General features: G+C 41.0%; 1 protein-coding gene across 7 annotated transcripts in view; it reads left to right on the forward strand.

Annotated features, from left to right (window-relative positions):
* DNM1 (dynamin 1) overlaps positions 1 to 26,751 on the forward strand; it is a 207,770-nt gene that overhangs the window by 31,967 nt on the left and 149,052 nt on the right. For 6 of the 7 annotated variants that reach the window (XM_061604034.1, XM_061604032.1, XM_061604033.1 and 3 more), the window contains exons 2-5: positions 17,450 to 17,523; positions 20,005 to 20,154; positions 20,927 to 21,130; positions 24,098 to 24,196. In XM_061604034.1, coding sequence (XP_061460018.1) covers positions 17,450 to 17,523; positions 20,005 to 20,154; positions 20,927 to 21,130; positions 24,098 to 24,196 — 527 coding nt within the window. Of the gene's footprint in view, positions 1 to 11,387; positions 11,680 to 17,449; positions 17,524 to 20,004; positions 20,155 to 20,926; positions 21,131 to 24,097; positions 24,197 to 26,751 lie in introns of those variants that run through there. The other variant, XM_061604031.1, reaches the window with a different exon arrangement.

Genomic DNA, 26,751 nt, shown 5'->3' on the forward strand with positions numbered 1-26,751 from the left:
ATGAGGATGCATGAGACCAGCACCAGTGAGAGAGATGCCTTATATTCAGTCAGCAAAAAAACAAACAGAAGAGACTCAGCTGCACTCTTTTAAGTGATATGCAAGGTGGAACATTGCCCCAAATAAATTTCCAAAATATGACATCAATCCTTTGAAAAGATGTTTAGGGAATATGTATACAAATAGTACGCAATGCATATATTATTCATGACAAAATATTCATCGTAAGTGAAACGCTTGCTATTGTGCGGAAAGGGAGAGGGGTTAGGTAGGGGGTTGGTAGTAAGATTATTATAGACAGATAGCTTAGTACCACACAATCTCTCATAAAACGAATTTAATTATATCATCCCATGCTCTCAGAATAGAAACGTATTGGATTTTCTTGGCTATACCACCCGTATATTGTATTATCTTCAATAAAAATATTTTTTTTTAAATATAAATCTTAAGTAGGTTAGCCTTACCCCAAATAATAAGTTTAAGTGATGCCTGTCAGACCCCTACTCTGGGTCTGGTCTCGTAATGGATCTCTCACACTGGCCCCAGCACAGGTCTCTCACGATCCCACTACTAGGCACCACCACCTGACACTCTGTAAAGCAATACTGCCCTGAAACTGTGCCTTTGTCTCCTCCACAGATTGCTACATAGTGTCTGGGTGCACTTACAGGCCACAACTCCCCTGTCTCTTTCTGCCTTTAGAGATCACAGCCCTGGGTTGCTTTTGGATACCTGCTGCTGTTCCACTATGCCTTCACCGTTGCCACCATTGAGGCTGTTCCCCGCTTTGGTATTTGCTCTGCCCACCCTTCTGGTCTGTAACATCCCAGCCAAGGATCAGGCGTGTTGTTAAACCAAAACTATTTATTTATTAACACAAGGAATAAACAAGATTAAGTGTGGTCAACATCCGTGTGGTTACACATAACAGTTTTCTCTTTATAAATCTTAGTCCAAAAACCTTCCTCATTACCCGCCTAAACACAAACCCACCCCTCCAAAACCCAGAACCAACAGCAACCAGCGCCAACTCTCATTCTCTCATTTATACCTTCTATCACCCAGGCACTCAGCCAATCACAACCCAGCATTCCTCAACATTCAAACACATGTACTCCCCCCTCTCACTCACTCCACTTAACTACATTTACCCTACAAAATCAACACTTACCATCATTACTGTACAACATTTATAGGGGCATCACAACGCCCACCTTTCCAAATCGCTAGAGATTTCCATTATCAGTTTGTTTAAATTTATTTTAATCATTTGAGTAATAACTGTAGGAACCATCGTCCCTAAATATGTTGTAACCTGGATTGTTGTCTAATATTGGAAAGAGGATTAAATTTTCTAGACATTAATATAACATTTACGGGTTTGGTTTTCTGTGGAGATTCAGTTATTCCTTCCAATGATTTGGATGCTGAGGCACTCAAAGCAGACAGGCCATAGATGGACTCCAACAGGTGTCATAATTGTGAATATTGCCATTCAGCACCAGGGCCAGTACCAGACCTCTGAGGGCCCTTGGGCACCAGACTGCCATGGGCCCGTCTCCCTCCTGCGTGTGTGTGTGCATGCACACTTAAATATGCCTGGTTGCGCCACCTCTTGCATCGCTGCATTAGCACATCAGCGTGTATGCCTGCCATCGAGTGATCTTGGGTGATTGCAGGCATGCACATGCAGTGGGCTGATACCACAACACGAAGAGGTGGTGTGACTGGGCATATTTAAGCACAAGCCAGGTGCATGCATTTGCAGGGGTGATGTCATCTGGGCAAGAGGAGCTCCTGCTCTGTGATCCATGCCACCGTCTGGTAACGGGGCAGGACCCAATGCTGGGGGGATTGCAGTGTGGGAGCTCCACCCTCCCAGTACCAGCTGCAGGGGCCCTCAGCTTGCCTCAAAGGTCCTTGGCCAGTGCCTGACCTGGATGCCTGCTGGCGCCAGGCCTGTTCAGCACTCACTGGTAAATGGTATCTAAACTGAAATATAGGAAATTGCAAAAGTTCTCCACCTGTTCCTATCAGGTGATCTAGCATGTGAATCCCACAGTCTACCCATTTCTTCCATAAAAAGGATTGCCTCTCTGACTTCAAATCTGGGTTACCCCTTAAAGTTAATTTAGCATGAGCATATGGATCAAACTGTAACTGCCAAGTAAATATATGCGAGGCCTCTCCAGTTGCTAAAACTGAAGGCAACACATCCTTTCTTTTTTATGTATCTAGACCCCAACACCACCCATCCAAAAATAGGTACTAGATAAGCCATCTCTAAAATTAACCATGCTAGGGTATTCATAGAGAAAGAGAGTTGCCAGTCTTTTGTATGTGCTAACAGATATGCCTTATTGTAAAAATTTGCTGAAGGACCCCAAATGATCGGATAAAATTTATTGTACAACATGGGGTCCCATGCGCTGGGGACCACCTTGGCTGAAATGTACTTCTATACTGTTTTGTGATGGCCAGTGGTTTCTAAGAAATACATTTGATTGTCTGACTGATCCAACATATAGAAGCTGACTGGCCTGGCCGTGGAATCTTCTTTCAAGATCAGCAATTGGGGTAGCATTTTCCACGGATGCTTGAGAGCAGTAGGATAGTTATGGGGCTGCAGGACACATCACAGGCACAACTCTGCCCTCCAACAGAGGAGAATGGCCAAGAGGCCTAGGAGGAGCAGCTAGTGGCTGCCACTACTTCACCCCCAGCATCTGCCGCCTAAGTCAATTGCCTCCCTCTACCTAATAATAGGGCCAGCCCTGCCTGCAACCGAAGATTCTTTAACTCAGGGATGTTGTTAGATATCAACTCGCTTCAGCTCCAGCCAACATCACCAATTGTCAAGGATGAAAGTAGTCCAACAGCATCGGAGAGCCACAGGTTTTCCATCCCTGCTTTAACTGGTGCTGTTGTTGAGGTTTGGATCATGCAACAGGTGAGCCTGTATCACTGGAGATAAGCAGTTTTGCCTTCTCCCATTCCCAATATTTTCTTTTAAACGAAAGTGAATGCTAATTGTTTTGGACTGGCGCATTTGCTCTGTTTTCAGACTTTGTTGTCCTCTCTACAGCATGCTAAACATCTGATCTAGAGGGTCCTTTGGACTGAATACCACCCTATTTGATGTTTCTTTAGCTGACATTATCAGGATTCCCCAGAACTTCCTGTATTCCATACTTTGCATCTTGACATGTTTTGCAGTTTGTATCACTGTTGGAGCTATTCGGAGTTTCTGTCCAGGCAGCATAAATGCTGGGTTGTTGCTCTTCCCCCTCCTCCTCTCGTTGTATGTCCAAACTAGTATATATGAGCATTTTTTGTCTGGTTTTCTTTCAAGGACTATTTGCCCAATTGTGGTCCAAAATAATGAGTTAATTCACACTTTGTCAAGGCAGCATTGCCAGGGTAAGTACAGTGTGTGGTGTCAGCCTGCACAGAGAAAAATACAATTGTCTCCCCATTGTGTCAATAGTTATTTTACACTGCATGCCAAAAAAAGTTGTGATCCCACTGTTGCAGATAGGAAGGGGGGATAAATTCAGTTTAAAGCCAAATTTACCAAATTTGCACTTTCTGAAACAGTATAAGAAGTGACACATAGCCATCTTTTGAATTTTGCAATGCACTTCTCCAAAAATGCATATATTAAGGGAAAATGTACATAAAAATTAATGTATTAGTGAATATGTTGTTGTTGTTGTTAGGTGCCTTCAAGTCAATTACGACTTATGGCGACCCTATGAATCAGCAACCTCCAGTAGCATCTGTCATGAACCACCCTGTTCAGATCTTGTAAGTTCAGCTCTGTGGCTTCCTTGATGGAATCAATCCATCTCTTGTTTGGCCTTCCTCTTTTTCTACTCCCTTCTGTTTTTCCCAGCATTATTGTCTTTTCTAGTGAATCATGTCTTCTCATGATGTGTCCAAAGTACGATCACCTCAGTTTCATCGTTTTAGCTTCTAGTGATACTTCTGTTTTAATTTGTTCTGACACCCAATTATTTGTCTTTTTCACGGTCCATGGTATGCGCAAAGCTCTCCTCCAACACCACATTTCAAATGAGTTGATTTTTCTCTTATCCGCTTTTTTCACTCTCCAACTTTCACATCCATACATAGAGATCGGGAATACCATGGTCTGAATGATCCTGTCTTTAGTGTTCAGTGATACATCTTTGCATTTGAGGACCTTTTCTAGTTCTCTCATAGGTGCCCTCCCCAGTCCTAGCCTTCTTCTGATTTCTTGACTATTGTCTCCATTTTGGTTAATGACTGTGCCAAGGTATTGATAAAATCCTTGACAAATTCAATGCCCTCATTGTCAACTTTAAAGCTACATAAATCTTCTGTTGACATTACTTTAGTCTTTTTGACGTTCAGCTATAGTCCTACTTTTGTGCTTTCCTCTTTAACTTTCATTAGCATTCGTTTCAAATCATTACTGGTTTCTGCTAGTAGTATGGTATCTTAAATTATTGATATTTCTCCTTCCAATTTTCACACTTCCTTCATCTTGGTCCAATCCCACTTTCCGTATGATATGTTCTGCATTAGTGAAAATACCATATGAAAATGCTTTATATTAGGAGAAATTGCTTGTAAAAATGGGTACATTAGGCAAAACTGCATACAAAAATGTGTGTATTGGGACAAATTTGCACTAAACTGCTGAAGAATTTTCATAAGGATTTCTTTTTTAAAAATTTACAAACTGTTGCAGAAATGTGGAGAACTGAATTTGAGATTTAGAAAAATGAGAAATGAATTTCCATCCCCATGTCTGTGTTTATTCAGATGCAGCAAGCTAGGCAGAGTTTTCTTGTGCTCTCTGGGGGTATTAATGTTCTAATATTTATTCTTTTAAGCTAACTAGAACCTGTATGGAATGGCAGCACTTACTAATCATTAATACAGACCATGTTTTATGGCTGGTGCGTAAAAATCCTGTACTTACTCCCATAGCATCGGGAATGTTCTTGCTGCTTGCAGGATTACTGTGAACTGGGCGTTTAAAATACACAATTAGTGGAATAGCTGGCATGGTGTGGATTTCCAAGATGCAATTCCATTTTGCAAACCTGAAATTACCTTTCTCGGCTAAAGTCCAACATATCTGTTGCCTCCTCAGAAGTAGGTATGGAAGGATCTGTCAAGTTCTGCCCTCCAAAACTTCCTAACTGTTAGAACCATATGACAATGGAGCCAATTACCTAGAGAGGTGGTGGGCTCTCCAACGCTGGAGGCCTTCAAGAGGCAGCTGGACAGCCATCTGTCGGGAATGCTTTGATTTGCATTCCTGCATTGAGCAGGGGGTTGGACTTTATGGCCTTATAGGCCCCTTCCAACTCTACTCTATAATTCTATGATTGCCAGAGGGGTGGAGCCATTGGAGGGTCAAACCCTACTAGGTTTTGTAAGGCTTCAGCTGACTCTAAGCCAGGAGGGCACATTTCTTCATGGGAAAGCTTCCTAGGGCCACATGCCAGGGATGGGTGGACACAACAGCTGTGACTCTCCTCCCAGGCCATGACCCTCACGAGGCCTGCTTTGCACCCTGACTTAAATTTGTCCTTGAACTCTGAGAATGTCTCCTGCTAGCCTGGAGTGGAGTGTGCATGTATAAACTACCTTTTGGTAGTTCTGGGGGTGGCCAGGGACAGGGCATTCTCTGTGGCAGCCCCTAAACTGTGGAACACTCTCCCCACCGAGGTGTTTCTGGCAACTTCACTGTATAACTTTCAGAGAATGCTGAAGATGCACCTCTTTACCCTGGCCTTTGACACCTGAGATGTACCTTTTTAGTACCCACCCTGTTTTCTGTGATGTTGTTTAGGTTGTTTTTAACTGTTTTTAATTATGTGTTTTTAAATTGTTGTAACAAATTGTTGTAACATGCCCTAGGACCTCTGGGTGAAGGGCAGTAATACATCATTATCATCATCCTCTTCTCCCAGGCATTTTAGCATGTGTTTTTAAATTGCTTTTTAAAAATGTGTTTTTAAATTTGTATATTTGTTTTTAATATTTTTAATTATTGTGGACTTCCGGGAAGGGTGACTTCGCTTGTGCCTGCTTTTGGGACGGGCTCCCGCCTCAAAAGAAGCTTATTCAGATATAAATCAGTCAGAACATTTTTTTTTTTGACTGATGAAATTTCTCCCGGGCAGGGAGAAACGTAGAGATCAACCTCAAAAGCCTGTTTTTGTTGGGAGGACTGGATTTCATTAATTTATGAGATAAGGTCCAGCCAACAATGCCGGACGGACTTCCTAACAAGCTCTATCTGCTTAAGCGATACGTTTATCTTTTCTTCAAAGAGAGAACGGACTAACAGGCAAGCACCCTTCTTTCTATTATTTTTTTTACTTGGTTTAAATTGTTGCAGCAAAAGGAGATTTGTCAGATTGATCGGCTTTGGACAACTTCTGGGTGAGATATAGCTCTTCTCTGTTATTCACGAAATTAACAGCTTATCTCTGTTTCTGTCGCAAAAAGCTGTCCTGGAAGTGCATTCTAAAGATAATAAACAGAAGAGGGATTTCTATTCCTGATTTCTATTCCGAGGAATATTATATTGTCTGGGACTATTCTCTTTTTGGTCTATTTTATTTTGACGAATCTGCTTCTTCACGACGCCACTAACTGTTTTGATGCTGGGAACTAAATTTATTTTGCATTCTTGAACATAGAGAGATAAGGCAGGTTGCTCTGTTTATACTGTGATGTCATCAAGCCTGGAATATTAACCCAATTGTTGCTGAAATAAGAAGTGGTTCTTCTTTATTTTTGTTTTGCTTTGTTTTCGTGGTTTTAAAAATGGCAATCAAGAAAGTGGCTGAGAATCTGGAAGTAATTATGTTTCAGAAAATAATGGATGAGATTGAGATAACGAAACAAACCCTGCGACAGGGTAGTAAGCTGAAAATTGAACTGAGCAAAATGACGCAGGAGCTTAAAGAAATAGGGGATCCTGTGAGAATGAGATCAGAGATGAGAAAAGAAAAAATAAAGGGAAGATACAAGCCCTGGAGATTGGAACAAATGTGGAATTGGAAAAAGATCTGGAGTTTATGGATTTTAGAAATAAAATCTACTGTTTGGAATTTAACGTTATCTCTGAAGAAATTAATGAAGATATTAGAGATAAAGTTATCAATGGCTTGGATAATCTTCTGGACTGGAATGATGTGATGGAGCTTGATATAGAGAAAATCTATGGAATTAACTGCAGCCATGTGACAATGGAAAAACTCTTAAGAGATGAGCCAGTGCATTTTGTAAAAAAGAAGAACACAGATATGACTTTACAACAGTATTTCAGCAACTTATTCAGAATGGATGGCAAGAAAATATTTGGAATAGAGGAAATTCCCATCAGACTCTTATTATATGACTATGGCTACAACAGCAAGATTATTATGGAATACTGATAATGGAAGATTGGACACTGAAATTACTGGACTTAACAGGACTATTGAAGATGGAAGATGGAACTAATAGGGATAATGGAATAATGGCTATTGAAATTATTGGACCTAACAGATTCTGATGAGATGGATTAATCGAAATGTTTATTTGGACTATGGTTATGACAATAAGATTATTATAATTATTAACGAGATGGATTAATTGACATGTTTATTTGGAGAAAAATTGATAGATATATTTCTTAAAGAAATGAAACCTCTCTTTGACTTTTTGTGGAAAGAATAAAGTAATGTTTATGAGATTTGATGATTAATTAAGATAACTACTGGAGGAAAGTGATTTTATAATATGATTTAAGAGACAGGATTGTTATATATTGTAGACCTATAACTGATTTGATATGTGACAAATGGGAAGTCAACATTTTATTATTTTTTTGTTTAATCATTTTTGTTTTGTTTTGTTTTTTGTCTTGGAATGTTTTATGATTTTGTTTTCTATGTTTTATGAAAATTTGAATAAAAATTATTGTAAAAAATATATATATATATTTTTAATTATTGTAAACTGTCCAGAGAGCTTCGGTGATGGGGTGGTATATAAATGCTAATGCTAATGCTAATAATGCTAATAATAATGCTAATAATAATAATAATAATAATAATAATAATAATAAAATAGTGGCAGATTCAGAAGTGCAGGGTCCCTTCAGGAAAGTCATGCCACAGCCATGCCGCCCCGCCACACATTTTTCCACTTTCCCTCATGTTCCTTGCTCTCCATGTTGTCTCTGAGTCTGTACTGCACTGCAACAAACGTCCCTAGAAGCCAATCAGTATGAAAGGGGTGTGTTAGATAATGAGAAAAGTCTTCTCAGTGGCTGGCTCACCTCCTTTCACATTGATGAGCTCCAATCATAGCGTTGCCATATTCCAGTTCCACAAATCCGGGCAGGCTAATTTGCATATTATGCAAATTATTTGCCGACTATGCAAAAAAGGATATTAGTGGTTGTATGGTCCAGTTTGTTTTGTTTTTGTGCCTAGTAGTTACCACCAAAAACTGGGGGAAGAAGTCAGGAATCTTTTTTTTTAACTTAAATTTAAACTTTAAATTTTCAGCCTTAAATGCCTAGATTCTAATTTCCAAAACTATGGAATATTTACTTATTAAGAGGATTTATAGCCTGCCCTTCCACTGTTAAAAACAGAGCTCAGGACAGCTTACAAACATAATAAAAACAATAAAAATACACAATCAATATAAAAGCATAAAACACAAAATAGAAACAAACATAAAATATGTCAATGTTTTATGTCAACATAAAAATCCAGCGTAAAAAAAAAAGCCAGCAAAGCATTCATTAAAAGCAATATTGTGACCGACAGGATTTCTATACCAACAATTAGGAAATGTGAAATGAACACACCACTGCAACTTATAATGCAGTCACAGATAGAAATAAAGATTTCAACATGATCAGTCAATCATGTTATCTAAAGAGAGTAGTGTCTGAGCATGTGAGAAGTGTCTTTAGTGCACTGGTTCTCAAAGCAGATCAGGGAGAGGGGAAACGCAGCCTTCAATGATAAAGGCTGGAACTTGATGGAGACTTGACTGCTGGAGCCCAATAAGATCTGGAGGGCCTCAGGTTCTCCCTCCCTCCTCTGCTCTTAAGAAACAGCATTTTAGAAGTAGGTATTTAGAAGGCACATTCCTACCTGAGAGAGGGGAATGCCACTGGCAGCAGGGATGGAGAACATATGTGGCTCTCCAGATTTTTTTTTTTAATATATATTCCAGCTCCCATCAGTTCTAGTCAGCATGGCCAGCGGTCAGGAATGGTGGAGTCTCAACAATATCTGGAGGGCTGCAAGCCGCTCTCCTACTTTTTACATGACCCTTTGTATCTCGTGATATGGATCCTTGCACACAAGGGCCAATCCGTGTGTGACATTATTCCAGAGTTGGGGAACTGATGGCCCTCCAAGACATTGTTGGGCTCCAACTCTCACCAGTCATAGCCAGCATGGTCTATGGTCAGGGACGATGGAAGCTGCCATCCAGCAACATCTGGAGGGCCACAGGTAGTAGAATATGTTGTATTCCTGTTGTATCCCTGTTGTAGAATATGGGACGTTTCAGACATACATGCAGTCTTATTCATATTCCTTTCTGTGTGTCTGATAATGGATCTCATCTGAAACATTAAGAATCAAACCATTGGTGAGGATGAAAACGGCAGAGAATTTTTTTTTTTTAACGAAAATGCATAAGAACAGTCCAGAGGGAAACCTCAAGGCAGTGATGGGTCCGGCTCAGTTTCCTCACTCTTGTCACTGCTTTACATGCTAGGAGAGGGCAGGTGAGTAACAAGAGCCAGGGTCAAGTGGCTCTGGGCGCAGGGGGGCAACTGTGCGCCTTGGCAGATGCCCAGCAATACTGACCCATGATGATACTGGCACCGGTATGATCTTAACAATGCACAGACATTATTTTCTACACCCTTGTTGGTACTTTCAAAGAACTCTCACAGGTTTGCAAGACAGGACTTCCCTGTGTAGAAGACATGCTGGCTCAACTTCAGCCTGTTTTCTTCCAGCACACCATGGCCCTTCCTGTTGCTATAATGTCAGCCCTGACCTTAGATAACAATAAGGGTATATTTATGTGCTTCCTCTGCTTAGATTGTTCTGTTACTGCTTCTATGCTGTGCACTTATTGTGGGATAGCTGCGCTTGGTCTACTTACTTTTTACCAGGGGTGTAGTTGTTCAGGGTTTTGGGGGGGTCTTGAACTCCTTACATTTTGGGGAGCCAGGGTCCCTATGTCTCCAGCATCCTGTGAGCCAATCAGCTTGAAAGGGAAGTGTGTCAGCCGCTTCCTGCTGTTTCCTGCTGATTGGAGCCAATCAGAATGAAAGGACTTCCCATAAGTTCCTCCTTCAAAAAGCCAAGTTTCTGCATTGAGCAGGGAGTTGGACTTGGTGGCCTTATAGACCCCTTTCAGCTCCACAGTTCTATGATTCTGTGATTCTAATTCTGTAACTGCAGAAGAGACGGTGAATCCTGATGTTAGCATCCCATCTACATTATCAAGCAGTTTGGCAGCAGCAGAAGATAAAGGCGTAAACACTGAATTTAGTAATTCAAGCAATATCTCTTGATAGTGAGTAGGGACAGCCAAATGGTGACAGTGACAGAGAAGCAGAAAACAGTATTCAAGCCTGGCCAGATTATTCTATGATTTTTAGATGGGGTGTGGCTGTGACTATCACAAAGGGACCGTGCGCTTCTGAATTTGCCACTACACTACTGCTTTTTACAGGGTATTCATCATGATGTTTTGGTCAATACATGCTTCTCTCACGTTTTCCCTGTTCAGCTTTCTTCATTTTTTCAGAAAATCCAACCCTTTAAACACAACTGAATAGTTGCACAGTTTCTCCAGGTGTCACCTATTGTGCAGCTATTTAATGCATTTTTGGCCGGTTGTGGCCAGTTCTTTCTCTATGGGCCATTTCTCAAGTGCTGACAGGAGATGGAGTAAAAAAAAAAAAATCTGCAGGGCACCAAGTTGGCGAAGGCTATGCTTAAATCCTCCACGTTTGGAATTATCCTGTTTGATCGGAATTCTTTAAATAGGGGGATCCAGGAGATCCAAAGCTGAAGCCGAAGACTTCTGATGCAATTCTAAAACTGTGGGTATCAGAGAGCTTTCAGGAAGAAATAATTGTTTTGGGAAGCATTGTTTTAAAAAAAATACTTGTGGGTTGTGGTTGCTAAGTCAGCAATCTTAAAAAAAGATGGACTTCCTTTCTTCCTTCCCTGAAAACTCCCAGTTGTGTTGCACATTGTGCCACCTTTGTTCCCATTGTTTTTGTAACAGTCTCCCTGCTGCTCCTGAGTCGGAAGCAGGAGCCTGTTTTCGAGCAGTGAATCTGGAAGATTCCAAGGCAGAAGCTTGGCTGCGATTGATTTTGTTGCAGAGGGATTGTTTGCCCTCTGTGGATTTCAGCAGTGCGCTAGACCTCAGCTTGAAAGGATCTCATTGATTCATGGATGCAACTTAAATGGCAGTTTGGTCGCTTCCACCATTAGAGGCCTTCACAGTTCTGGCAGTGTTAAATGAGAGGTACCATGCAAGCACCTACTTTAGCTGCACTATATTACCCAGCAATGTGTCCACCCTCCACCCCCATGGACAAGATCCTGCTATAATGTGTGCTCACAGGTAAGCCTTGTTGAGCAAAAGATGCTCACTCAGAATTATTCATTAAAAGTTTCATCCTTGTAAGTTCAGACTGTTTTATTTCTTCCTGGTGATGTGTATGGGCTATGAGGAACTTTTGGCCCTCCAGATATTGCTGAACTACAGCTCACATCATCCCTAGCCTTTGGCCATGCTTGCTTGCAGCTGATGGGAGTTGTAGTTCAGCACTATCTGGAGGGCCAAAGGTTCCCCACTTCTGGGCTAATGAGTGTGGGTTAACGGTTAGTGATGACTAACCTCTGAATTGCCACAGTGCCAGCTTTATGCAGATATCCTCTGCATAGTCTACTCAGGAGTAAGCCCTATTGAATTCCATGAGAGTTAAGTATATAGTATATAGGACTGCAGGCATAGTTTCTGATCTTCTTCATATCTAAAGCATTGAAACACCTCTATTTCATATTAAAACATGAAAAGAAAAAAATAATGAGAATGAGATGGCGCCAGTAGGTAAAGAAGGACGCTTTTAATTAATGATGCTGGGTACCTTTGCTAAATGGAGATTATATGGTGCAGTTGGGTGCAGCATTATGCTGCTGTGTGCAAAAGGCTCTGGATGGGAGTATCAGTTTAGCCCTGGCATTGAAAAGGAAATGAACAACAGGACATCTCTGATGCCCTTCCTCAAACCATACACAGGGACCTTTCATTGTCAGGGCCAACTCCAGGTTTGAGAGTTTTATGCGGGCAAAGTGCCCTCTGTTGATCCCTGTCCTATGTTGATGGGCCCCTTGATGCTTATTTGGCAGCAACAGCATTTCAAGAGTGGCTGGCAGCACCCATGGTGGCATTTTGGGAAGTAAGGTGGAGGCCCACAGACTCAGCTGCTTGATTTGGAGGGCTAGATGCATGCGCAAGTGCTGGTGGGCCCTTCTGGGGCACTGGGCCCCCACCAGCTGCCCTTGGATGCCAGGTGCTGACCCCAATCCTCTTAATTGGAATAAAGCAGCAGATCAGATCAGAAATGTTCATGGATGATAGAACTGGGGTTATGACTCAATCTTGGTTTTTTGGCGTCATTCAGCCCACCCCAAGTTTTTTCCACCCTCCTGAGAAATTTCTGTGAGTGTTTGGGGGGGGGCATTTCTCACCCTGCAGCAATGCTGCATAAGTTTGCAGTCCTTTTCCTATTTTTTTAAAAAAATATGATATTAATTAAGGAGTTTATATTCCGGTTTTTTTAGGAAGACTTCACAAAGTAGTTCGCATAAAATTGCTAAAACATGAATTGTAAGGGGGTTGGACTTGATGGCCTTATAGGCCCCTTCCAGCTCTACTATAACATGATTCTATGACATGAAAATTCTACAATTAAACAACTGTTTACCTTGAAGAAGCTGTTGCCACTCCCCTTGGGCCAAGATGGTTCTTCAGAAGACCTGGTGGTGGCATTTGGATGAAATTGGCCACCACTGGGTCCTAGATCATTAATGCAAGACCTCTGCAGAGTGACCTTGCAGGATTATAGGAGAATCTTATGCTATATCTACACTGCAGACATAAACTGCTTTAACAGTAATTCCATCTTTCCAGAAAATGTTAAATCATGCAAAGGCTAATTATGTTGTTAACATCATGTCTAGTTTGGCCTTTAGCCTCGTGTGTGAAAACCACGCTAGTACAGGGAAGGGAAATCTATAGCCCCCAGACTTCTCTATCCAGCTCTTAGGATTTTCTAGACCACACCCCCTCTCTTCAGGCCACACCCCTCTCTGGTCCTGTTCTGCCCCCTCTTATAGGGAAAGTGCTATAGCTTAGTGGTTTCTCAACCTGTGGGTTGTGACCTGCAAGTGGGTTGCAAAGCTTGGGCAGCTGGGTCACTGGCTTTTATAAGTAAATCCAAAATAACTGTTGCTTGCAACTGGCATGATGACTGCATCTTACAACTTGTTGTTTTGTTGGAATGTTATAATGGTGTGTTCACACTTATGAATGACCATCAGAAAGGCTTGAATCTTGGGGCTCATCTACATGGTGGTATAGTGTGTGTTTGGTGCTAGTCACATCTTTTAATTTGCATGCTTCACATGACATCACTGGGAAACAGAAGCTATCATGCAGTTTCTGCCCTGTAGATCTGAACTTCCGGGAAGGGTGACTTAGCCTGTGCCTGCTTTTGAGACGGGCTCCTGCCTCAAAAGAAGCTTATTCAGATATATCAGTCAGATTTTTTTTTTTTGACTGATTAAACTTCTCCCGGGTAGGGAGAAACGAAGAGATTAACCTCAAAGCCTATTTTTGTTGGGACGACCAGATCTCATTAATTTATGGGACGAGGTCCAGCCGACGAAGGTGGGACGGATTTTCAACAACAAGCTCTATCTGATAAAGCGAACGTTCATCTTATCTTCTAAGAGAGAACGCACTAACAGGCAAGCACCCTTCTTTCTATATTTTTCTTTTACTTGACTTAAATTGTTGCTGTTTAAAAGAGATTTGCCAGATTGATCGGTTTTTGACATCTCACTGGGGAGCCATAACTTCTCTCTGCTACTCACTAATTAATAGCTTATCTCTGTTTTTGTTGCAAAAAGCTGTCCTGGATTTGCATTCTAAAGATATACACAGAAGAGGGATTTCTATTCCAGATTTTTATTTTGAAGAATATTATATTGTCTGAGACTACTCTCTTTTTGGTCTATTTTATTTTGACGAATCTGTTTCCTGACGACCGCCATTAATTGTTTCGATCCTGGGAACTGCATTTTGTTTACTTAAGCATGGAGAGATAAGGCTGTCTGCTCTGTTTATACTGTGATGTCACCAAGTTTGGAGTATTAACCCAATTGTTGCTGAAATAAGAAGTGGTTTTCCTATATTTTTCTTTTAAAATGGCAATTAAGAAAGTGGCTGAGAATCTGGAAATAACTATGTTTCAGAAAATAATGGATGAGATTGAGATAACGAAACAAAACCTGCGACAGGGTTGTAAGGAGCTGAAAATTGAATTGAGTAAAATGAAGCAGGAGATTAAAGATATAGGGGTCCCTGTGAGAGAGGTGACCCTGGAGATTGGAACAAACGTGGAACAGGAAAAAGATTTGGAGTCTATGGACTTTAGAAACAAAATCTATTGTTTGGAGACACAGGAGATTAAAGACATAGGGGTCCTTGTGAGAGAGGAGACCCTGGAGACTGGAACAGGGGTCCCTGTGAGAGAGGAGACCCTGGAGACTGGAACAGGGGTCCCTGTGAGAGAGGAGATCCCGGAGATTGGAACAAACGTGGAACAGGAACAAGATTTGGAGTCTATGGACTTTAGAAATAAAATCTATTGTTTGGAACTCAATGTTATCTCTGAAGAAATTAATGAAGATTCTAGAGATAAAGTTATCAATGGCATGGATAATCTTCTGGACTGGAATGATGTGATGGAGCCCAATATAGAGAAAATCTATGGAATTAACTGCAGCCATGTGACAATGGAAAAACTTTCAAGAGATGACCCAGTGTATTTTGAAAAAAAGAACAGAGATATGATTTTACAGCAGTATTTCAGCAACCTATTCAGAATGGATGGCAAGAAAATATTTGGGATAGAGGTAATTCCCATCAGACTCTTACTATATGACTATGGCTTTGACAGCAAGATTATTATGGAATACTGATAATGGAAGATTGGATACTGAAATTACTGGACTTAACAAGACTACTGAAGATGGAAGATGGAAAATGGAACTAATAGGGATAATAGAACAATGGCTACTGAAATTACTGAACCTAACAGATTCTGATGTGATGGATTAATTGAAATGTTTATTTTGACTATGGTTATGACAATAAGATTATCATAATTAGTAATGAGATGGATTAATCGATATGCTTATCTGGAAAAAAAAATTGATAGATATATTTCTTAAAGAATTGAAACCTCTCTTTGACTTTTTGTGGAAAGAATAAAGTAATGTTTATGAGATTTGATGATTAAGTAAGATAACTACTGGAGGAAAGTGATTTTATAATATGACTTAAGAGACAGGATTGTTATATATTATAGACTTATAACTGATTTGATCTTTGACAAATGGGAAGTCAATATTTTACTCTTTATTTTTTATTTTTGTTTTTTTTTTCTTTTTTTCTTTTTGTTTAACTATTTTTGATTTTGTTTTTTGTCTTTGAATGTTTTATGATTTCGTCTTGTATGTTTTATGAAAATCTGAATAAAAATTATTGAAAAAAAAAAAAAAAAAAAAAAAAAAAAGGAAACAGAAGCTATCATGCAGTTTCTGCCCTGTAGATCTGAACTAACCCAATCCAGTGATAATACAAAAAGTTTAGAACAATAAGGCTCCACTCTGTTCCACACGTCTTTGAAGACCATTTGCTTCTATGGTTTTTAGTGGGCGGGTGAATCGTCACTTGCAGCTACTTCCCTTTCTCCACCCACCAACTCTCCCATGAATTCCATTTTATTTCTGGTGGTTTATCTAGCAACTTCTGACTGCTCTGTCCTCCCCCCTTCACAGTTTGCTGCAGAACTCCCCTTTCTCCCTGAGTAAACTTCTTTCACTCCTTGTAACTAGCTATGGGAATTACCTTTTGATTTTATCATTCTTTCTTATATTCTCAATCTTTGTGGAGAGATCTCTCTGCACCTGGTTTCCGATTTTTTTTCTAAAAAATCTGAAGTGGATTTTTAAAAAGTTTCCTCAAAAATATCGATATTGATATTTTGATAAAATATTGATATTGATATTTTGATAAAATATCGATATTGATATTTTGATAAAATATCGATATTGATATTTTGATAAAATGTTGATATTAATATTCATATTTTATTTAAAATATTTGATATTATATTGATTTGTTTTTCCAGCGGAGAAAAATTAACTCAGAAAAAGCAAGGGGCAGCAGAGAAAGAGGGGACAGATGACCCCACTTCTTTTCAATTGCTGAACTTTAGGGAGTGGTGGGGGCAAGAAGGAATGAAAATACTGTGCAAGTCAAAAATATTTGAACATGCCCAGTAACTGAACAACCGGAGGGAGTAAAAATGTAAAATTAGAGGGCAGGGCCACAAGGAAACAGCAACACAAATCCTTCCCAGAGGAATGCTTACTTGTGTGAATGGAAAACAATGAATTTGCAGCACGAAGTGTGGACCTTGCAAATCTATTACGATGGTAAAAGCAGTGTGTTTGCTATGAAGAAATGCTCCAGTGTGGATAAGCCCTTACATTTTAACACTAGGGAATTCTGGTGGCCCTGAATTCATGCAACAATAAATCAATGGGTCTCCATACTAAGTAAATTCTGACTTGTAGGTCTCCCTACCAAAAAGGTTGGAAACCACTGGTGGTAGAGCATCTTCCTTGCATACAGAAGGTTCTGGGTTCAGTCCCGCCATCTCCAAGTAGAGCTGGGAGAGACACAGGTCTGAAACCCTGGAGAGTGGCTGCCAGTCAGTGTAGACAGTACTAAGCTAGATGGGTCAATGCTCTGACTCAGTATAAGGCAGCTTCCTGGGTCCCTCCTGAGTGCTTTGGCTTGACTGGAATGAGTCCTTGACCTGTGATGATGCAGCTTGGTTGCCTGGATGGAAAGATGGATGTATGCAGAAAATTCTGGTTTCGGCATGTAGGAAACTCAGAAGGTTCCTCATGAGCAAATATGGCCAAAAGGCTGAAAAGGTTCCCTGTCCAGTCTCTAAGCAGGGGCAAGAGGACTTTGTCAAGGTTAAGCAAAGGAAGCCACCATTAACCCGGACTCTTCTTTTCTTTTTCAGGGACTTCCTGCCTCGCGGATCTGGCATCGTCACCAGGCGCCCTTTGGTCCTGCAGCTGGTCAATGCCACCACAGGTACGCCCCTGACTTCCCCTCCTCCTTTGTCTCACTATAAATGCAAAGCTGTCCCCAGAGTTCCTCTTCGTAGCTCTTTCTCTCCTTTGCATTGACTGGAGAAATTCTCAACATTGCTTTTCATTCCAGTACACAGTTCCCATATATGCAGTATTGAAGATTGCACCAAAAAAAATTTGATTGCCAAAGCAGGCAAAGCCACAAAGCAGGCAGTGAGAGCAAGGCTAGGGAGAGAGGGTGGAAGTCACAGAAGCTGAGGAAAGAATTGATCCTGAAAGGCCATTGCTCAGTGGCAGACAGAAGGGTCCAGGTTCAATCCCTGGCAACTCCAGGTAGGGCCGAGAGAGACTCTTCGAATGAAGCGCCTGAGAGCCACTGCCTCTCAGTGCAGAACCGAGCTGGGAAAATTACTTTTAATAACTTTGATGTATCACTGAACACCAAAGTCAGGATCATTCAGACCATGGTATTCCCAATCTCTACATACGGATGTGAAAGTTGGACAGTGAAAAAAGTGGATAAGAGAAAAATCAACTCATTTGAGATGTGGTGTTGGAGGAGAGCTTTGCGCATACCATAGACTGTGAAAAAAACAAATAATTGGGTCATAGAACAAATTGAACCAGAACTATCACTTGAAGCTAAAGTGATGAAACTGAAGTTATCATACTTTGGACACATCATGAGAAGACATGATTCACTAGAAAAGACAATAATGCTGGGAAAAACAGGAGTAGGAAAAGAGGAAGGCCAAACAAGAGATGGATTGACTCCATAAAGGAAGCCACAGAGCTGAATTTACAAGATCTGAACAGGGTGGTTCACGACAGATGCTCTTGGAGGTCGTTGATTCATAGGGTCGCCATAAGTCGAAATTGACTTGAAGGCACGTAACAACAACAATGTTACATGACCCCAAACTGGAATAAATTACCATTACAATTACAATTGTTCTGAAAGGAATTGATCACCTTAACCTTACTCAAAAGTAATAACTACAGTTACAGTTAGTTAAAAAACAAACAAACTAGAGTGCCTACAAGGTGCTGGCTTTGGCTGCTGCACACCAAAGTAGCCTGAAACAACATTAAAAATAAATACACACACAGAGGTAGTAGAATAATTCTTTTTATCCATAAAAAGGTGGTCTCTCTGCTGGTAAGGGAGGCAGGGAAGGAGGCAGAGGTCATAACTCAGATATTTGCACATCAAACCAAGTGCAGCCCCCAGTAACACCCAAAAGTAATGCTGGGAAGATTACAATTACTCCTCAAAAGTAATAAAATTTCTCCCCATTCTGTTACAATAAAAAAGGAAAGAAATTACCCACTTGTTCCTCAAAAAAGCAATAAATTACAGGTAATTGTCAGACTTGGCGTAATGCAGCTTCCTATATGAAGGGGGGGGGGGAAACACATAGCAGCTTTAGCCAGGCAGTCACTGGGAAGTTTACACCTTTGCTTCCCATGTAGGGTGGCCAGTTAAACATTGTGAAAAAAGGGAATGCATCACCAACAAAGAAGACAATAGATTTGCATTATATTGCCATATGCTGATTTATAAGCAAGATGCAGATTTTTACACTTGACTTTAAATAGAAATGCTTCTCATCCGAAATGGGAAATGCTGTGACCAGGTGACTCGTGTGCCTGCTCACGCTGCTGGCTAGGTGGAAACTGTTGATGGGCAACTTCAAGGCTCCCCCTGCTGTCCATTCTTAAGGTCCTATATCTTTAAACCAAACTCGGACCAGACAGCCCTTCAAGCAGAGGTTTCTCTTCAAATGGAGGACTGGCTTCTTTTAAGTAGGAGACATGGCCACACATGCTTCTATAAGAGAGAAGTCAGTCAGGCCTTTGGCCCTTCTTGGTATGTGCTGGAGAATTTCAGATTTCATTGATTGTACGTGTCTTGTCTATAATTCCAGTTTTAAATTTCTGCATGTTTTTTAAATCTGTTGTAAGTTGCCTAGAAATCATTTGGTATTAGGTAAACAACAACAACAATAATAGAAATTCAGATTAAAATGCTGGTGAATTTTCATGAGGACTTTTTTAAATTTAAAAAAATTGCAAACTGATGTGGAAATGTGAAGAGCTGAATTTTGAGATTGGAAAAAATGAGAAACTGAAATGGATCGATTTATCCATTTTATTGTTTATTTATTTATTTATTACATTTATATGCTGCCTTTCATCCAAGGGAGCTCAAAGCAGTGCACACAGTTCTCCCCTCTTAATTTTACCCTCACAGCAACCCTCTGAGGTAGGTTAGGCTGAGACATACAGTGACTGGTCCAAGGTCACTCAGTGAGCTTCATGACGGAGTGGGGATTCAAACTCTGGTCTCCCCGGTCTTAGTCCAACACGCTAACCATTACACCATGCTGGCCCACTACTCCTCACTCCTCCATCCCTATTCCTTCCCCAAGTCAGGTGTCCGTAATTTTCTCTTGTTGTCTGCCTCCCCACCTGCTTCTAGAACATGGCGAGTTTCTACATTGTAAAGGAAAGAAGTTCACTGACTTCGACGAGATACGTCAGGAGATTGAATCAGAGACTGACAGAGCTACTGGATCCAACAAGGGCATCTCTCCTATCCCAATCAATCTGCGAGTCTATTCTCCTCACGGTAAGCCCCCTCTCAGCACCAATTGTGGCCGGTGCGGGTGGTGGAAGCTTTGGACTCCATTTTGTCTGATGCTGCAGGGACTACTTGGGATCATGGGAGCTCATATGTGTGACTCCTCCATTCTCCAAAACATATTAGTGTGAGGGAAAGGGCGATTGGGGTGGGGCTTGAGGGAAAAGAATGCTATGATAGTGCGTTTAGATTAGCCTGCCCCTATCTAGTACTCCCCAGATGCTTTGGACTACAACTCCCATCAGCCTCACCCAGCAATGCCCTGCTGATTACAGTTGGCTGATGACTGTCTTATATCAGTTATTTCCCAGAGGCATTTGGTGGGCTCTTTTTGAAAGTAGAGCATTGGAACAGATGGGCATTTGGTCTGATCCAGCTATGCAGTTTTTAAGCATAGCTTAGAACATTTGCTTATGTTATTAAGCAAATTTTGAATGCCAGTCATTATAGCATGGCCAGTGATTTTCCATTCCTGTTCTACCATCACCTACTCTCTCCCCAAGCTTTTGAACACCATGAGATGGCACTCTAGGCCAGGAATGATGGGCCTGTGTCCCACTAGATGTTTCTGGACTAGAACTCCCATCAACCCTGATCATTGGCCATGCAGGCTGGGGCTGGTGGCAGTTGTAATCCCATCAGGAGGACACCGCATTGGCCACCCCTGCTGTAGGCTGTAAAAGACTTTGTTCCCATATTCTGTTCCTATCAGGCATCCAGTAGGAACACAACAATAGCCAATCTCCTTCTTTTCCTTTAGTCTTGAGTCTGACCCTGGTGGATCTGCCCGGGATGACTAAAGTTCCAGTTGGCGACCAGCCTCCTGACATTGAGTTCCAGATTCGTGACATGCTCATGCAGTTTGTCACCAAAGAGAATTGCCTCATCCTTGCAGTATCCCCAGCCAATTCTGATCTGGCTAACTCTGACGCTCTCAAGATCGCTAAAGAAGTCGACCCTCAAGGTAAACTCAGCTCCCATACTGATGTTTGTGCTTTTTTTTAAACCCCAACCCTCTTTTGTTTCCTTAGCTACTGGTTATTGCAAATATCACCAAAAAAGAGGTCCACTCTAAGCAGCACTGAGTTCCAAGGGTGCCATCTTTACATGTTGTGTTTCCTTGGACTGAATGCCTTTGTAATATAGAATGCCTTTGTAATATAGTTTCTTTACAAATGTACAAAATGCAAATGTACTGCCTTCAAGTCAATTCCGACTTATGGCGACTGGCCCAAGGTCACCCAGTGAGCTTCATGGCTATGTGGGGATTTGAACCCTGGTCTCCCAGGTCATAGTCCAACAAGCAAATCATATTGGAAGCAAAGAGGCCCCTAAAGCCGGCTGCACAACGGCTAATCCTGTGTGACATTTCCAAACAGCAATAGATGGAACTTCTGCAGCTTCCCCCCCCCCACTCCCACCCCCTCAAGCTGCATCCTATTTAGCTAATTCCAGGCAAGCTCCCAGAATTCTGTAGCAATCCATCTGTGCCCAAACTCCAACTTCTTCAAATGGTCACTCTGTCCTTCCCCCGGACTCTGATTAATATTGCATTCCAAGGGCTGGAGAGAGATTTCCAGACATTAAAGGTTGTGTCCAGCATTAGTCATGCTTTGCATTGGTATCTAGTTGCTCTATATAAGAAATCCTGTAGTTGTGCAATGAAAAGATTCCTGCAGAGAAAATAAAATAAAGTTTATTAAAAAAGAGAGTAAACTCACTGAAATTAATGGATAAGGCTAACATAGGTTCATTAATTTCAACAGGTTGTCTCTTAGTTCTTCTCAGAGCAGATCAATTGAAATTAATGGGTGTAAGTTAATCATGTACGTCAATTTCATTGGGTCTACTCTAAGCCGGACAACCCAATGTGTCTACTCTGAATTAGGGATAGATGAGAAATTCGATTCCATTCGCATTTCAAGCCAAATTCACACTTTCAGAAACAAAATGGGAAGCAAAACACAGCCATTCTTTGAAATTTGCACTTATTTGAACTTTGCAATAATGAATATATGAGTGAAATTAACATACAAAATGCATCATTTGATTAGAAGTTGCTTACAAAAATGTGTACGTTAGTCAGGACAGTCTACAAAAATGTATTTGTTAGGAGAAATTGCACTAAAATGCTGAAGAATTTTCATGGCATTTTTGGCTTCTGCCTTCATCAAATTGCTGCAGAAATGTGGAGAACTGAATTTAAGATTGGAAAAATAAGAAATGGAGAGGACTGAAAGTGACAGAACTTTCCATTTCTCCTCTGAATAAAATGTAATTAGACGCAACCCTGAATGCTTATTTCCTACCATCTTTGCCCACTTATGTGAAACCACAGACTCATAGCACAGGGGCATAACACAAAGATTTTCGTGTGTGTAAAAGACATATTTCTGGCAAGTGGAGACAACTTATCTGATCCACACCAGCCATTGAGAACACTGGTCTTTGCACCGCATGAAACCGCCCAAGGTGGACGGCACATCCAGCGCTGTAAAGCAAGAGCTGCTTGATTCCTTCAAGATCTGCCACAGGTTGCATTGAAAGAAATTTTCCTCCCCTTTGAATGGAGAGAGACTCTTCAAATCCCCCCATTTTTATTACCTACCTAACCCCATGAGAGACACCAGAGGAATCTTGAATGTTATGCTAAAATGACAAGCAGGCTTATGGGACCTTAAAGACTAACAAATTTATTAATGCCATCATCTTTTTTGGACTACCGCATATCCATCAGATGCATGAAGTGTAATCCTAAATTGGCAAGCATAATATACACATGGCTTTGGAATGTGGATAATTATAGACGGATGAGGTCAGAGGGAAATGAAATGCAAAGAGAACAGACAGTGGCCTGGTTTGCACATAACACTAAACCATGGTTTGTTTAGCTACAGTCTAGTTTGTTTGAACTAGGACCGTGCTGAAATTTGTCCTCCAGTTTCTCAATAGTTTTCTTCCCCTGTGAAAGAAGGTTTGATTTTTCTGCCTTGTTTCTGCCTCGTTGCCAGGCCATTTGAAAATTTATTTAGAATTTTGTTGGGTCCGGGACTTTGAGTGTACCTTATCATTGCAAAATGGCCGAGGGTGGGGGTGGTGCACTTCTTTTTATTTGTAGCTCTATGAGGGCAACAGTGGTCTCCTAACAACACTCAGTACCCTAAGTTACAGTTCTCTGGATTCCTTACAGGAAGCCATGACTGTTCAAAGTGGCATCATAGTGCTTGAGATGTATAGTGCAGACGGGGCCCTGGTCTTCATATGTGGGATTTTATTACCCCTCCTTGAAAGCCAATTATGCATTCCAGGGTATGTCCTGGAATGAAACCAGCCAATGACCATCCTCATCACTCTCCTTAGTTCGAAACTTGCATGTTGTTACGTAACAGACTGCAACCAAAAAGGATAGAAACCCAACCTACACCACCTCTGAAAAACACAAATGGGCTTAGTATTAGAACATCTAAAATGTTAAATGTAATTTTATTATATAATAGCTAGCAATCATAAAATGTTATAAAAAACTAACATATATGGCAATAAAATATCCTTCATATATTCCTTGCATTTAAATCTTGTACTAGATCTTTCCCAAATGTGTTTCAACCTGTCAAGGTCTTCCTTCAGTGGGTACTTTGGATTCTTGGTAGCTGGATGTTCCTGAGCTCCTTAGGTGTTTTTGGATCTTGTAAATAATACATCTGACCTACCCCATATATTGTACAGATGCATGTCTTGCTCAGTCTTTTAATTTGGACTGATGAATGAATAATAAAAATCCTTGATGATGCAGGCCTCTCAAATTCAATAGAATTACTTATTTTATCAGCCGGCTTGCTTGCTCTGTCTCCTGTCTCCTAATTATATATAGCAAAGTTCTCAAGGAATGTATTAAGGAATGTATTGAGGATATTTTTTTGTTACGTAACAGGCCAGCGTACCATTGGAGTGATCACCAAACTGGACCTGATGGACGAAGGGACTGATGCTCGAGACGTCTTGGAGAACAAGCTGCTTCCACTGCGGAGAGGCAAGGACCATTGTCGTTCCCTTCCTTTTCACTTTCCCTCTCCTCTTCTTGCTAGGGTGCAGTTGTGCCAAGTCTCAGGGGAGGGGGTTCTTAGACCCTTTACTTTTTTGGTAGCAGGGTCTCAATGTCTCCAGCATCCTACAAGCCAATCAGCATGAAAGAGGAGTGTGTTAGCCACTGACAAGAGTCTTCTAGAATGCTTCCTTTTCCTTTCCTGCTGATTGGAGCCAACCAGAGTGAAAGGAGGTGAGTCAAACAATGAGAAGACTCTTCTCAGTGCTAACACTCTCCTCTTTTGTGCTTACTGGTTCCTAGGCATTAGCAAGGATCTAATTCTCAACCCCATAGCAAAGAAAGTGAGGAGGGGGCATGGCTATGAAGGGATCTGTACTTCTGAATTTGCCACTAGACTACTGCTTCCCTTCTCCCTCATAGGAGGGGATACTTCAGCTCTTCGTCCCTTTTTCCATCTCCACGAAATGTGCATCATGGCAATATATTGGCCTTGCTCTTTCAACCAGAGTGTTTTCCCCAGGCTGCAGATGAAACCATGAGGTCTGGGTGAAAATATACTGGAAATGAGTTGAACATTTCATACTCCAGAGCAGGGGCAACCAATCTGATCCCCTCCAGATAGTTTGCACTACACCCTTCCCCATCAACCCCTGTCAACATAGCCAGGAATGACAAGAGTTGTATTCCAACAACATCTGGAGGGCGACACATTTGCTATCATTGATCCAGAATGTCAACATTTGACACCAGATTTCTAATTGGTGGTTGGAGGTAGTCTTTCAAGTTCTAAACAATTTGGAACTTGGATATCTTGAGGGGACCATCTCCTTCTCTGTAAAACTACCCATATGCTCTGATCTTCAGCCTAGGGACACCTCAAGATAGGCTTGTACAAGTTCCTTCCACATCTACATGGTCTTGCATTTATAACAGCTTTACAACTGTGTCACTTCTTCCAACAACTCTCTGCATTTAGATCTTTATTTACAGGTGGAAAGTTGTAAGCAGGGATGCGAGAGAAATTCGATCCAGTTTGCATTTCATAGAATCATAGAACAGTAGAGTTGGAAGATGCCTATGCCATCAAGTCCAACCCCCTGCTCAATGCAGGAATCCAAATCAAAGCATTCCCGACAGATTTAAAGCTGAATCTATCAAATTTGCTGTTTTCAAAACAATATGAGAACTGAAACACAGCCATCCTTCAAAATTTGCACTTCCCTGAATTTTGCGATGCAATTCTTCAACTAAATAATGTTTACAAAAATGCATATGTTATGGGAAAATGTGTGTAAAAATGAATATGTTAGTGAAAACAATGTACAAAATGCATTATATTAGGAGAAATTGCTTGCAAAAATGTGTACATTATTCAAAACTGCAGACAAAAATGTGTTTGTTAGGAGAAATTCACATTCAAACCCAGAAGAATTTTCATGAGACTTTTGTAAACAAATTGCTGCAAAAATGTGGAGAACTGAATTTAAGATTGCAAAAATGAGAAACTAGGAGAACCAAAATGGACAGAACTTTCCTATCCCTAGTTGTACGACATGGGAAGGTTCTGCTTAAAATAATAGAATCATAGAATTGAAAGCTACCTTGGAGGACATCAAGTCCAACCCTGCTCAGTGCAGTATCCACAATACAGGATGCAACCATATATATATGTATATATTTATTTATTCAGTACTTTTTTGGTGTGACGATACTTACCGGTATGGAGTACCTGCACCTCTTTTTTTTGCTGCCCATGCTAGACATTTTGTGCTGGCACCCATGGCACTTTTATCAAGATATGAGTACTGGCACCTGATTTTTTTTTACCACAAAAAAGCACTGATTATATTTATATGCCACTTAATACTTAGGACAATCTCTAAGCAGTTTCTAAAATAACAAACACAATATAAGTACAGAAACAAACCATGTAACTAAGAAACTACAATATAACATTGAACATCTCTAATAAAGGAGAGCCCCTCACCTCCCAAGGTAAACTATCCCACTGTGGAACTTGTAGTTATTTGAGGGAGGGGTAAGATTTTTTTCTCCAGTAGGATTTTATTGGAGTTGGAGATAGTAAAACTTTCTGGATAGCTTCTATCTTGATTTAGACAACTAAATAAGGTGTGAGGAACCTTTGGCCCTCCTGATGTTGCTGAACTACAACTCCCATCATCCCTGGCCATTGCCAGTGCTTGCTGGGGCTGATGGGAGTTGTAGTTCAGCAACATCTGGAGGGCCAAAGGTGCCCCACACCTGATCTAACTGAAGATTCCTTTTACATTAGAAGAGGGACGGGGAACCTGTGCTCCACCAGATGTTCTCGGTTACCATCTCCCATCAGCCCCAGCCAGCATGACCGAAGATCAGAGATTATGGGAGTTAAAGTCCAACATTATTTGGAGGGCCACAGATATTCCATCCCTGATCTAAGAAGTCACATTCTGTACTGCATGCAAGATATGGAAGGCTGCCTCTATTCAGAAGAGGCATTCCCTCCTGAGAGTGGGAAATGCTTCCTCTGTCTTAGATTA

This window comes from Rhineura floridana, chromosome 20, assembly GCF_030035675.1.
Source record: "Rhineura floridana isolate rRhiFlo1 chromosome 20, rRhiFlo1.hap2, whole genome shotgun sequence".
NCBI lineage: Eukaryota > Metazoa > Chordata > Lepidosauria > Squamata > Rhineuridae > Rhineura > Rhineura floridana.